The sequence below is a fragment of the Geotrypetes seraphini genome, chromosome 2, assembly GCF_902459505.1.
Source record: "Geotrypetes seraphini chromosome 2, aGeoSer1.1, whole genome shotgun sequence".
Lineage (NCBI taxonomy): Eukaryota > Metazoa > Chordata > Amphibia > Gymnophiona > Dermophiidae > Geotrypetes > Geotrypetes seraphini.
In genome coordinates, this window is record NC_047085.1 from 489,725,610 (window position 1) to 489,740,006 (window position 14,397).

Genomic DNA, 14,397 nt, shown 5'->3' on the forward strand with positions numbered 1-14,397 from the left:
AATCAGTGTGGCAAATGGTGCCTACGTTGAAAGCTCCATATATACACCTACAGAATTGCCTAGGCATGCCTAATGACGCCTGAGGCCAGCATGGGCTTGGTTTATGCCAGACATGGCCGTAGGCGACCTTAGGCACCTCTGTAGGTGCAAGACGGATGCCTTAAATGTAGGCTTGTAAAATGCTGGGCAACATTTAAAGGCACCTGTTTACATATATCCAGGACAGGGTGGGTGGGGGGGATTTCTTTTTGGTTTATTTCTTTTTTTTTATAAATCTTTATTCATTTTTAAACTCACAATAAGTATAATACAAATACAATCATTTTATACTTTAACATTACTTATTATATCATCAAATTATAGCTTGATTGAATTGTTGGAAGAAAGGGGAGGGATATTTTTCTTGGTTCATAGACAGTAACGCGGAAGACAAAGGCGCGCGCCGACAACTGAGCGCAAGATGGAGGCGCGCGCCGAAGAAAAAGACTGTTTTTAGGGGCTGCGATGGGGGGTTTTGTTGGGGAGCCCCCCCCACTTTACTTAATACATATCGCGGCGGCATTGTGGGGGGTTTGGGGGGTTGTATCCCCCCACATTTTAGTGAAAACGTAACTTTTTCCCTAAAAACAGGGAAAAAGTTAAGTTTTCAGTAAAACATGGGGGGTTACAACCCCCCAAACCGCCCACAACGCCCCCACAACGCGGCGTGATCTGTATTAAGTAAAGTGGGGGGGGGTTCCCCCCCACACCCCCCGTCGTAGCCCCTAAAAACAGTCTTTTTCTTCGGCGCGCACCTCCGCGCTGCGCTCAGTTGTCTGCTCGCGCCTTTGTCCCGGCGCGCTTTTGACCTGACACCTTTTTCTTCCGTAAGGTTATTTATGGATTTTAAGTGCTTATGTTGATTATTAATGTTTGTACACTTCATGGCCCTTTGTATTAGTCTTGAAAATGAATAAAGATTTATTTAAAAAACAAAAAAAAACCCAAAACTGCTGCAGTTCTATAAATCAACAAACAGAATGGAAGTCCTGGATGTGTAACAGTCTTTTTAAACTCTCCTGTAAGTGTATGTAGAAGCTTCAGCCCCACCACTCCACCTCTACAGCACTTTCAAATAGCGGGAAGAATCATGTGGTACTCATCACCAGCTTCATCAATCAATTCATGGCAATCTTTAATAAATAACTTATTAGATATTTTTAAATATTCTAAAGTATAAATTTTAGCACTTATCTTTATAAACAGATACGGGGGGTGGTAACTTTTTTTCAAGAAGATGTTTCCGGTATTTAAACACCGAGGTATAACGCCGCCGCCATCTTTCTCTTGTATATAACATATAGAGTCGGATGACAGGAATATCCTCGGTAAGGATTTTATTAAAATATAAAATGGATAGTAAATGAAATAATAGTTAGGGAGGGGGGATGTTTGGTAAAGTACTTAGAACATTTTCTTTTCTATTATATTTTTTAGGGAGACCCTCGATAAAGCACGGGAGTGCAAAACATGTCGGGTCACAGCTCCCGAGCCAGGTTGATATAAAGATAAGTGCTAAAATTTATACTTTAGAATATTTAAAAATATCTAATAAGTTATTTATTAAAGATAGCCATGAATTGTACTCTGCAGTTCTATAAATGGCACTGATGCATGATTGACGCGCGATCTGCGGGCGTTTTTAGGTGGCTGCCGATACCGGCGCTGAATCCGGGCCCTAGTTCCTACGAGGCCATCGAGAGTGAACGGATATTTCGGTAAGAGAATATTGAGCAGCAAGATGAATTCAGCTAGAACAACGGGCAGAGATCCACCCAAGACACACAAAGGGAAGAAAGAGAAACATTTGGCACGGATCCAGCCCTGCAGACAAAACCTCTCCCGCCTTTCTATTTCAGTGACAATTCATAACTCTGCTATGTCCACCTGCTCTAAAACAGCAGAGCAGAATACTTCATCCTTTTATAGCTGTTTCTCTATTGTGAGCTCCGGCATGTGATAGGTTGGGTGAACAAGACAATGTGTGACAGTATGGGACCAAACAGACATAAAGACGAGCTGGGTGAGAAAAAAAAAAAGTGTGTTTCACTTTCTCCCTGCCAGGTCCCCCGTCTCTCTGTCTTTCTCTCACCTATCCTCTTCCTCTGTACCTGAGAGAAGCCTAGGAAGTGACATGCCACCCAAGAAGCCTGAGCCCTTGGGAGCCAAGAAGCCTGATCCCAAGAAAGAGGAACCTAAGGCAGCACCAAAGCCCCCTCCAGAACCTGAGCCCCCCAAGGAGGTCGCCTTTGACCCATCTAAGATCACAGTATGTATCTATTTAATGCCAAATTGGAGGCTATTGAGGTGCACGTATAGTTATCATGTGCGGATGGTGGAACGGGGGCAGAAGTGAGCCAGTTCTTCAGGTAGTATTCACGTCCCTTGTGAGCCGATGTCGGGTCCTTTGAATTGGAGACTCCACTTGATGTTTGTCAGCAAAGTAGCAAGGAGCGTCGCCTTTCCAAAGGTGAAAAACAGGGGAAAAGAACACCGTAGTGATGCAATGGTGCAAAACAGAGAGCAGTCATTTAGGGCTAGATTGTATATCTGGCGCCAAAAAAAATCAGCACCGGGAAAAAAAAAATGCCGAGTGGTATTCTATAAACTGTGCTTAAAGTTAGGCACGGTTTATAGAATAGCACTTAAGCCCAGGAACCGAACCTAACTTTAGGCGAGTCCATTGGCACCCGCTGAAAAGGGGTGCAAATCCTCACACCTAAATTAGGCACAGATGCCCCTTATTCTATAACTACATGCAAAAATTTGAGGAATGACCGTGATCTGCCCACGACCCTCTCATTTCCATGCCCCCTTTTTTGGTGCCATACATAGACTTGAGGCTTGGATCCTGCTTCTAAATTTGCGCACATAAATTTAAGTCCAATTAACGCTAATAATTGCATGTTAAGAAGCCAATATATCAGTGCTAATTGGCTTGTTGCTGCACACTCAGAGTATGCCCAAATTTGCGTGTGCAACTCAAAGTGCTATATATAGAAATCAGGGGCTAGCTTTTTAGTGGTGGCTTGGAACTGGTCTTGGATTCCCAGTGTTTCCAATTTGCGCAGCATACTGTGTATAGATGACACCAAGGCAAGGCAGATAGCTGATTTGAGATTTAACGAACGTCTATGTGGGTCATTTAGTTGTGGCGAACAGTCCATCGCGTTTGTAACATTTTGTTAAAATTTGTGAACCTTTAAAACAGATGCTTAGGTTTAAAGCAGAAAAAAAGGTTTTAAATAAATAAAATACATGGCTAAAGACAATGCAATTTAGCAGCTAAAACACCTTTAGATGGGTTCTCATCTTCACTTAGGGGTCCTTTTATTAGGTGCGCTAACCGATTTATTTATTTACTTGGATTTCTATCCCGTTCTCCCGGGACCTCAGAACGGGTTACAATTGACATTCACAGTAAAATACAGGACAAAAATTTACAGGCATTTGTAGAGAGACAGGTGAGAAGAGGGGGGAACAAGGGGAGCGTGGGAAGGGAGGGAGGGTTGAGAGAGAGGGACCGGGAGATTAAGGAAGGGGAGCAAGGAGAGGGGGCTGTCCGTTAGGACTGTACAGTTGAAGAGAAGGGTCTTCAGCCTTTTCCGGAAGGTCATCAGCGAGACTTGGGATCTTATCTGGGCAGGCAATTGGTACCAAAGTCGGGGGATGAAGTGGCTGTGGGAGCGTTTATGAGCTGTTTCCATTTGGAGGGATGCTCCCGCAGGAATGTATAGTCGTTTCTGTGCATGCTAAATGCGTCGATTTAGTGCATGCTAAATACTAAGACATCCATTATATTCCTACGGGCATCTAAGTATTTAGCACGCTCTAATATTTAGGGTGCACTAAAACAGTTAACGCATCTTAATAAAAGGACCCCATAAGTCTAAAGACAAGTGTGAGCTATAGACCATGTCCACTAACATCAGTGTAGCTGAGATAATACACGTTTAGGCATGGAAAACCTTTCATACGCTGAAAGGTTGGAGAGGCTGGGGCTCTTTACCCTGGAAAAGCGGAGACTTAGAGGGGACATGATAGAGACTTATAAAATCATGAAAGGCATAGAGAAGGACAGATTCTTCAGACTAACTGGGCCAACAAAAACAAGAGGGCATTCAGAAATATTGAAAGGAGACAGATTCAAAATGAATGCTAGGAAGTTCTTCTTGACTCAGAGGGTGGTGGACACCTGGAATGCGCTCCCAGTGGAGGTGATAGGGCAGAGTACAATATTGGGCTTCAAAAAGGGATTGGATGACTTCCTGAAGGAGAAGGGGATTGAAGGGTACAGATAGAGGGTAACTATCCAGGTACTAAATGAATAGGGAATAAAGAATTTAGGTTAAGGACCACTTAAAGGTCACAGACCTGGGGAGCCGCTGCGTGAGCGGACTGCTGGGCACGATGGACCCCTGGTCTGACCCAGCAGTGGTAATTCTTATGTTCTTAAATGACTGGAACAGTCCAAGTAATGATCTGTGTTTTAAAGGAATGAATACAGTTCCCCTGGTGTCAGTGATCCTGTGCTCCACTGTCTTCTATTTCATTGACGTATATTAAATGTCTTTTTTTAATGCCCAAAACAATGATATTTTATTGCCAATTTATTTGAAGGAGAGAGCATGGAAAGGAATAAGTATATATTGTTATTATATCTTGGGGGGGGGGGGGGAGGTTGCCCTTGGGGGTTTAATTACCCCAAAATATTCATTTGATTTTCTTTCCAATGAGTTACAAAGTGCATTCTATTTTAATTTTTAATCACATTTACTTAAATACAGTTTGGAACTCAGCGGTACTATACAATATGAAAAATACCCATGTATTATTATTAACCCCAGATGTGTGATAGAATTCCTGGTGGACTGCAGTTAGAACGGCCATACTGGATCAGACCAATGGTCCATCTGACCCAGTATCCCGTGTTCGCAGAGGCCGATCCGAGTCACAAGTACCTGGAAAACCCCCAAATAGTAGCAGCATTCCATGCCATCGATCTAGGGCAAGCAGTGGCTTCCCACATGTCTGTCTCAACAGCAGACTATGGACTTTTCTTCCAGGAACTTGTCCACACTTTTTTTTTTTTTTTTTAAACTAGCTACATTAACCGCTTTTACCACAATGCAACGCATTCCAGAGCTTAACTATTCTCTGAGACAAATTGATCTATCCATCTTATGTTCTCATCTGCCTTAGCACGCCAGCTCTGGATCAAGTGAGAGGAGGGTTGGTGGGCGCTCATCCTCGACTGCCAACACAGGAGTCTTGTTTTCAAGATTTCCAGCATGATCTAAACTCCAGGTTCATTTGCATAGCTGAAAACCAGATCCATTTGTAGCACTCGAGAGGCTGGAGTTTGCCATTGCTAAATCGGGTGTTTTGCTGTCAACTGCAAAGCATGTGGCAGCTTATTACACACATGCAGAACGAGTTCCAGATGGCCGGACACCATGTACGACGTGAACTGAACTGCAATAGAGCTAGGACAGAATTACAATACATGGAAGACATTGTCAGTTCACTGAAGGAAGGTCTGAATGCAGACCACAGCTGTGAAGTTGACACGTCGGAGGTCCTACTGGGGCAACAGCTTTGAGGACATCCCAGCACAGTAACATTACAAATCTCTAAGTTCCCTAGCAGTTGAGATGTCTAAGAAGCAGAAGCTTTGGGGGGGGGGGGGGGGCGGAGGGGAATAATCATGCACCAATGATACCAGCCTTCTGAAATCTAACATTTTAGTCCAGTTTACTGAGAGCTAATTTTCTCAAAGTTTCCCCATTCCATTAAACCAGAACATAGTCATTTCTGATCATTCTTCCATGAAATTTCAGGTCACTTGAGGAATGTGATTTATTAGAGGAACAAACCAGCCATATAAGGAAAAGAAAAGAAATTCAACAACTAATATGTTAAGCTGAATACTGTCTAATCTAATCTAACCCTCACTGTTACTAAACCGCGATAGCAGTTTTTAGCGCAGGGAGCCACGCTGAATGCTGTGCGCTGCTCCTGACGGTCATAGAATTCCTTTGGTTTATATACCAAGTCATCCCTGATGCACAGGTCTCAACTTGGTAAACAATAACTGCAATTATATGAAGAAGTTATCATCATTAATGAAGCAAATTAATGTGGCCTCTGTAAATTAACATTATTCTGTAATGAGACCATTGGAGGTTTACAAGAACAGATTCTACAATTAGTAGTTCTGAATAATTTTATTATAACAAAGATAAAATAATAAAAGAGTCCTTTTACTGAGGTACGCTAATAATAGGCCTTAGCACTAAAATCATTTTTACAGCAGCCGTAAAAATGCCTTATGTATTTTTTTTTTTTTTTTTAAATTAATGGCCTTGCGCTACAGTTGCCATTATCACACGACCATTACTGCAGGAAAACTTTCTGACTCCTATTATGTAGGCGATGTGGAGGGGGCATGTGCGATATTACGTCTAAATCCCAGTTTCGATGTTTTCAGAAGTGCGCCCAAAAACTGGGTAGAGAAAATGGCCATTTTCAAAATTGTTTTTTTTTTTTTCAAAAATGGCCATTTCTAGATGTGCTTGTCCTTAGTGCATCTATCTTTTCAACCTTGTTTAAAAAAAAAAAAAAAAAAGTCCAAATGAAAAATGCACAGAACAAGCCCTTGGGATGTAAGAGGGGCCGGCATTTGAAGTAGACTGGCTACACAGACATCCCAGCAGAGCAGTGGGATAAACTCACCCTAGTCCTGCCCAAACCACGCCTCTAACACCCTCCCCCCCCACTGATCAGCCCCCTCCTTGACAAAGCCGCACTAGCGTTCATAGCTCCGGCCGCCACGGTAACAGCTCCGACGCTCATAGAATTCCTATGAGCATCTGAGCTGTTACCGCCACAGCTAGCGCTAAAAACACTAGTGTGGCTTTGTAAAGGAGGGGGCAAAAGAACAGATAGCCATCTAGTATACAAGTTTTGAAAATAGCAAATTGGAAGGGTTTTGACAAGAAAAGCGTCTATCTGCCCCTTTATGCAAATATTTGGACGCTTTTCTTTTCTGAAAATGAGCCCCAAAGGCTCCTGTGTTATCCATGAGCTAACCAGTGAATGCGCAGTATTGAAGATTGCTTACTGGTTCGCACATTTTCTACCTCTGAAATTCTCCTACTCGTATTTAAGATTCAACGCGTACACTCCCCATCATTCCTTGACAAGCGTCTCATTCCATACACTTCTCTTCGGGCCCCAAGATGCGCTGATCAGAATCTGCTGACTGTTCCGTCACTTAGGGCTCCTTTTACTAAGGTGCGTTAGGGCCTTAACGCGCGGAATAGCGCGCACTAAATTGCCCCACGGCGCTAGACCTTAACGCCAGCATTGAGCTGGCGTTGTTCTAGAAGCGTACCGCGCGGTGTCGCGGGCGGTAATTTCGTGCGTGCGCCAAAAACGCTAGCGCACCTTAGTAAAAGGAGCCCATAATGAGCTCTTCTACACTCGAAACACTGTTTTCTCCGCCTCAGCCCCCTCCCTCTGGAATGCAATGCCATCGTACCTTCGATCGGAAAACTCACTTGACCAATTCAAAACCAAACTAAAAACTTTTTTATTTCAAGACGCAAACCAAAATTCAGGATAAGATCCTTTTTCCGTCCATCTTCAACGGTTAAAGAGAACTGCTTTTAAGAAGCGGCCCACCTCCCTTCCCCTATTTCCTTCCCTTTTTTACCTCCCTTTTAATTTTATTTTTGACTTCCATGTAATTTTGAATCTTCCCCTTCCCAAGTACCTATTGTATCAACTTTGTCCGTATCTTTGTCTTTATCCTGTCTTGTTGCCCTATTTTACTTTTTTATTATTATTATTTCTTTTTAAAACTCCAATTTTAACAATTGTAAACCGTCCACATATTTGTTTGATGGTCGGTATATCAAACTAAATAAACTTGGAAACTCCCTGGAAAAAAAAAAAAAAAAACAGGAACATTTTTTAGTATGAGGTTAGCACGTACACATTCCAAAACTACTGTATATACCATGATACTTCATGTGTTGCTTGCACTAGGCATGTTAGCGCCTAAAAGGGCCCCAAAGATTCTAGGTGAGAGTGGACCAAGGACCACTCTGGAGACGGCTCGTTGGTGGGCGGCAAAACTAGAACGATTCAATGGGGCCAAGAGGACTGGTAGATTACGATTATGGAAAGGAAATGGGGACCTGTAAACCGCCTTTTTGACGCTTTGGCATTTCACAACTGACATTCAAAGCGCTGGGCACTGGAGGATTAAGGGAAGGGATTAAGGGAAGGGTGAGATTTTTGATTAATAAGAGGACATGTTTCCCCTCTCTGCCCGGTGATGGGACTAAAGCGCGCCGGACAATTGCGCACGGACAAAGGAGCTCAGACAAATGCGCACAGGACGTCAGGGTGCCGGATTAAAAGTTAAGTTTAAAGCGCTCTGAGGGGGGGGGAAACCCCCCTCAGTTTACTTAGAAGTGTTGGCGCTGCCATTGAGGGTGGGGGGACCCCCCCCCACACACACACTTAAAGAGAAAACTGTAATTTTTCCCTAAAGCAGGGAATAATTACACTTTCCTCCGTAATGGGGGGGGGGGTCCTCCCCAAACCCCCAATGGCAACGCAACACTTCTAAGTAAACTGGGGGGTTTCCCCCCAACACCCCCCTCGGAGCACTTTAAACTTAACTTTTAATCCGCCGCACTGATGTCCTGTGTGCATTTGTCTGAGCACCTTTGTCCGCGAAAGATTGTCCCGCGCGCTTTAATCTATGTACCCTCTGCCCAGTATATATCTCCCTTTATGTTTTTTGAGCTCCCCCTCCTCTACCCCAATTGACATGCCTCTTTGACGTCTCAAAATGAAATAAGCTTTCTGTGCAGCCACAGTAATGTACCTAAGCATATAGCCATCTCTTTCCGGCCAAGGTCTTAAATTATGCTTTGACCAGTGACGATAGGAATAAATCACAGGAGGGGGGGGGGGACCAAGATTTGATTGAAAATTTTTGGTTAGTTTCAAAGTATAATGTCAGAGCATGTTTGGAAAAACTTAAAAGAGGTAGCAAATTGTCAAAAAGATCAGGTTCCACATGCGCTAAAATGGAAAAAGCGTACTAAGGTATATATATTTTTTTAAACAGTACAATGTTCCCTTTCACAAAATATAATTCTCCTACTCAGGCTATTTCTGCTTCTGCCAGGTTGGAGGAGGCCCATGGTTGCTTAATTACGTGAATAAATTGATCATAACTTGTTTCTAGGATATAATCTAGCTTCAGCTGGATTGAAGTCAATTAGTTAATTGCTTGGAAAAGCAGAGCATTGCGCATATATTACTAGGCCAATAAACTTACAGGTGTAAATTTAAAAAAATAATGAAAAGGATTCTCTCCTGACTACGGGTGTAAGTGACCTTGTATTATAATTTATTAATATATGAAAACTGTCAATTTCATTCTCTTTTCAAAGTTTTCTCTAAACCAGGGGTTCTTCACCTAGAGTCAACTTTTTATCTGTTTATTTTCAAGTTTCAATTTTTTTTATTTTTAATATACCGACCATCAACAGGTATCTAGCCGGTTTACAATAAAAGATAAAATACAGTAAAATTATGCTTGTAGATTGTAAAACTAAGTATTTATAGACCACTTTTAGCCTAAGTTTACATTCAGGTACTCAAGCATTTTCCCCTATCTGTCCTGGTGGGCTCACACTCTATCTGATGTACCTGGGGCAATGGGGGATTAAGGCCTAGATTCACTAAATTCACTGTTATTGGGCGATCCGTGGTCGAGTCTTGCCAGTCCTCATGCACGCCCCACACCGACCCCCATGGATTGCTGCAGAGCGATCCAGACGCATGTGCAGACCATCCACTTTGCCTGTCGCTGTGGTCCGCGCATGCGCTTGCTCGCTGCACAGGCGAAGTCAAAACAAAGGGGGAGGGGTGGCATAGGTACAGACAGGTCCCGAAAGGAAACTGCACAGGCAAAATGGAACAGAACACACTTTGCAGCCATACTACGGAACAGAACATGCTTTAAACCCGCGGGTTAAAACCACGGCCTCACAGAGAGACAGGGCAGCAGAAAGTAGGGGGCTTTTTGCACAAGGGAAATGCTTTATTTTTATGGTTTTATTTTTGATACTGGGAATTCAGGGCTGGGATTTGAGGGTGGCAAAGAGCAGGACAGTCGGCAAGGACGTTGAGCAACAGGACCTCAGCAGTTGCTTCTTTTTCGATCGGCCAGCCCAGTCGGTGTTCCATCTTCTGTTTAGTGAATCGCTGCCTTCCTACTTATGCATGCCATTTCCCCCTCATTTGCATGTACGGATCGGATTGGGCAGAAGGTAGTGAATCGGGTCGAGGTCGGAGAAGGCTCGCAAACTGGTTGGGACACGATCGGTGAGCTTAGTGAATCTAGCCCTACGTGACTTGCCCAGGAGTAGCATGGGATTTGAACCCACCACCATATGGTGCTGAGGCTGTAGCTCTAACCACTTCACCAAACACTCCCCACATTGAATATGCATGGGATAAATTCCCAACCATTGCTTCTACTCTATGCAAATCATTCTCAGGGATATGCATTGTGACTATGTTGAAAACCAGACTGGTTTGGTGTGTCTGAAGGACTGGTTTGAGAACTCCTGCTCTAAGATATTCAATCGCCATTTCCTACATTTTTTCAGAAAAAAACAACAACCCTACACTGCATGTTAGAAGTAAGAGGTTAATCAAACAGTAAAGGCAAAATACATTTAACGTCTTTAATAGAAGTAACTGTGAGCAATTGAACATATCAATTTTTCACATATTCCCCATGCAAGTTTGTTGTATCATTCAACCAGCTTCTGCATTCCTGCAGAGAAGTTTTTCCGCTGCTCCCAAAGCCAGGTGGGCACTGCTTCCTTTACTTCATCATGGAGGAGTGTGTGGCGCAGTGGTTGGAGCTACAGCCTCAGCCCCCTGGGGTTGTGGGTTCAAACCCCGCGCTGCTCCTTGTGACTCTGGGCAAGTCATTCACTCCTCCATAGCCCCAGGTACATTAGATAGATTGTGAGCCCACCGGGATAGATAAGGAAAATCCTTGAGTACCTGATTGTAAAAACTGCTTAGATAAGCTTGATAGGCGGTATATAAAATCCTAAGAAACTTGATCATGCTTTGTCTTTTGCTCTGCTGGTCAAAGCGATGCACCCATGTCTTGTCACCGGTGACATTTCTATCCAGAATACTCCGATCTTTTTCATACCGTCTCAAAGAACTGGGTGGCAACCTCCACACGCTGATGCTTGTAAAGATCAGTCAGCTGTTTGGGAACCCATCGTGCACAGACTTTCCTGTATTCAAAGTCATCGTGCATTATGGCAAATGCAGATCCATAGCTGATATCCAAATTTGCAGCCAATTGAGACATTGTTAGCCGTCGGTCTTCTCCAATCAAGGCATCCGCCCTGCCAAGGTGCTCTTGTGTGCGCTAGGTTGATGGGCGACCAAAACGACCTTCATCGGTTACACCTGTTCTTCCCGCTTTAAATATTTTTACCCTCTCATAAACCTTTCATTGATTCACGGTACTATGTCCATACTGAGTCAATATCCATTGGTGAATTTCCACAAGTTTCGCTCTCTGTCCAAAGAAAGCACACTACTGCACATTGTTCTTTGATGGTACAATCTTCCAATGGAGCGTCCATGTTTCTGACCTCATGGCTGCCACACAACTAAATGCCAAGCCCTGCACTGTGCATGGACGAACTATCCAACAGGCAATGTATGAGCACATATTGTTTCAATTTAACAATTGCCTTATAATTTTTGATTCGCCCTCGTATGTTCAAGTCTTATGTGTCAGCAATGTCTCCACTCGAATTAGCTCCTGGTTTCTCTTCTTCAGCAGTTGACTAAAGTAGGATTCAATCTCTCCTCCGAACACCTGAGTGTTCCCAATTTTTGCCGCCCTTTTCAGCTTAATATAGGAACATCTGAGTAAACATCTGCTTGGTGGTTTTGTAGAGTTAGCCTATAATATGCGGTTTGAGACTCAGATATCATGTGGCGAAAATACTATTGGGTGATAGCCAATCTGTAAGTGTTTCACATTTCTAAGTGCTGCCAATAGACATTTGTGTTCTCTAAAGTAATTTTCAATCTTGATACAGCTGCTTGGGATTTCTACTCATTACTGGGGAAAAAAAAAATAAAATAAAGGCTTGGTGCTCCGAGCTCTGGGAATCATTATTTTTGAAAATGAAAGAACTTTAAAGAAGGGCCCATTTTTTCTCAGCGGCTTTAAAGGTTCCAGGTTACTGCAGGGCACCCGAGAAGGATATTTTTCTGTGAATACAAACTAGTTGATGACTTTTTTAGATACTAGGGCCCTCTTTTACTAAGGTGCGCTAACCCGATTAAGCACGCTAAACGCTAACGCGTGCATGTTAATCTATGGACGCATTAGCGCACGCTAATCAGTTTGCGCACCTTAGTAAAAGAGGGGGCGTAGGTGTTTATTTGGATTGAGATCTTTAGTTTTGTCTGTGATTTCGGCCAAATCATTTAACCTTCCGTAACTGAATTTCTCGACTATTGCAACATTATCGAGACAGGGTCGCCTATCGTTCTCCTTAAAAGATCACAAGCAGTCCAAAATACCGCTATTTGACTCTACTACTACTACTACTATTTATTATTTCTATAGCGCTGAAAGGCGTACTCAGCGCTGTACATTTTAACATACAATAGAGAGTCCCTGCTCAGAAGAGCTTACAATCTAATTTATATTACATTGTACTTATTAACCGCTTACCAATAAGTTCTACATGGTTTACAAAAGATTATTAATGATAAACATGATCCATGAAATAGAATGAATTAAGTAGTCAAATATTTAGTGAAAAGATTTAGTGAAAAGATAGGTTTTCAGCTGTTTTCTGAAATGTCTATAAGAATCAGCGGTGAGCAGCAATGGACAAAATTCTTTTCCGTGAGAGGCTGCCTGAAATGCTAAAGAGTGATTAAGGTATTTCTTACTTTTACAACACTTTACAGAAGTTAAATCAGACAAGGCATGAGTTTTTCTACTATGTTTATATGTAGCTATGGAGAAACTATCAACCAGATAGATAGGAGCTAAGCCGTATAGAACTTTATAGCAGAAACAGCCCAGCTTAAACAGTACTCGGGCCTCCACAGGCAGCCAATGGAGTTCGCAATAAAACATGATCTCTCTCTCTCTACCTCTCTCTCTACCTCTCTCTCTACCTCTACCTCTCTCTCTCTCTCTACCTCTCTCTCTACCTCTACCTCTCTCTCTCTCTCTACCTCTCTCTCTCTACCTCTACCTCTCTCTCTCTCTCTACCTCTCTCTCTCTACCTCTACCTCTCTCTCTCTCTCTACCTCTCTCTCTCTCTCTACCTCTCTCTCTCTACCTCTCTCTCTCTCTACCTCTACCTCTCTCTCTCTACCTCTCTCTCTCTAACTCTCTCTCTAACTCTCTCTCTCTCTCTCTACCTCTACCTCTCTCTCTCTACCTCTCTCTCTCTCTCTCTACCTCTCTCTCTACCTTTCTCTCTCTCTCTACCTCTCTCTCTACCTTTCTCTCTCTCTCTACCTCTACCTCTCTCTCTACCTCTCTCTCTTTCTCTACCTCTCTCTCTCTACCTCTCTCTCTTTAACTCTCTACCTCTCTCACTCTAACTCTCTCGCTCTAACTCTCTCTACCTCTCCCTCTCTAACTCTCTCTCTACCTCTCTCTGTCTCTACCTCTCTCTCTCTACCACTCTCTCTCTCTACCTCTCTCTCTCTCTCTCTCTACCTCTACCTCTCTCTCTCTCTACCTCTCTCTCTCTCTAACTCTCTCTCTCTAACTCTCTCTCTAACTCTCTCTCTCACCTACCTCTCTCTCTACCCCTCTCTCTCTCTCTACCTATACCTCTCTCTCTCTAACTCTCTCTCTCTCTCTCTCTACCTCTCTCACCTACCTCTCTCTGTGCTGAGCATTTCACTTGGAATCCCTCTCTCTCACCTACCTCTCTCTCTCTAACTCTCTCTCTCTACCTCTACCTCTCTCTCTCTACCTCTCTCTCTCTAACTCTCTCTCTCTCTCTACCTCTCTCTCTCTACCTCTCTCTCTCTCTCTAACTCTCTCTCTAACTCTCTCTCTACCTCTCTCTCTCTCTACCTCTCTCTCTCTCTCTCTCTCTCTCTCTCTACCTCTACCTCTCTCTCTCTCTCTACCTCTCTCTCTCTAACTCTCTCTCTAACTCTCTCTCTCTCTCACCTACCTCTCTCTCTCTACCTCTCTCTCTACCTCTCTCTCTCTCTCTCTCTACCTCTACCTCTCTCTC

The 14,397-nt window shown here is 43.3% G+C and overlaps 1 protein-coding gene across 1 annotated transcript in view; it reads left to right on the forward strand.

Moving 5' to 3' along the window:
- Window positions 1-2,060: 2,060 nt before the first annotated feature.
- The window catches only part of MYL3 (myosin light chain 3), a 71,231-nt gene continuing 58,894 nt past the window's right edge, over window positions 2,061-14,397 (forward strand). The window contains exon 1 of the mRNA XM_033931839.1: window positions 2,061-2,308. Coding sequence (XP_033787730.1) covers window positions 2,174-2,308 — 135 coding nt within the window. The 5' untranslated portion in view covers window positions 2,061-2,173. The remainder of the gene's footprint in view (window positions 2,309-14,397) is intronic.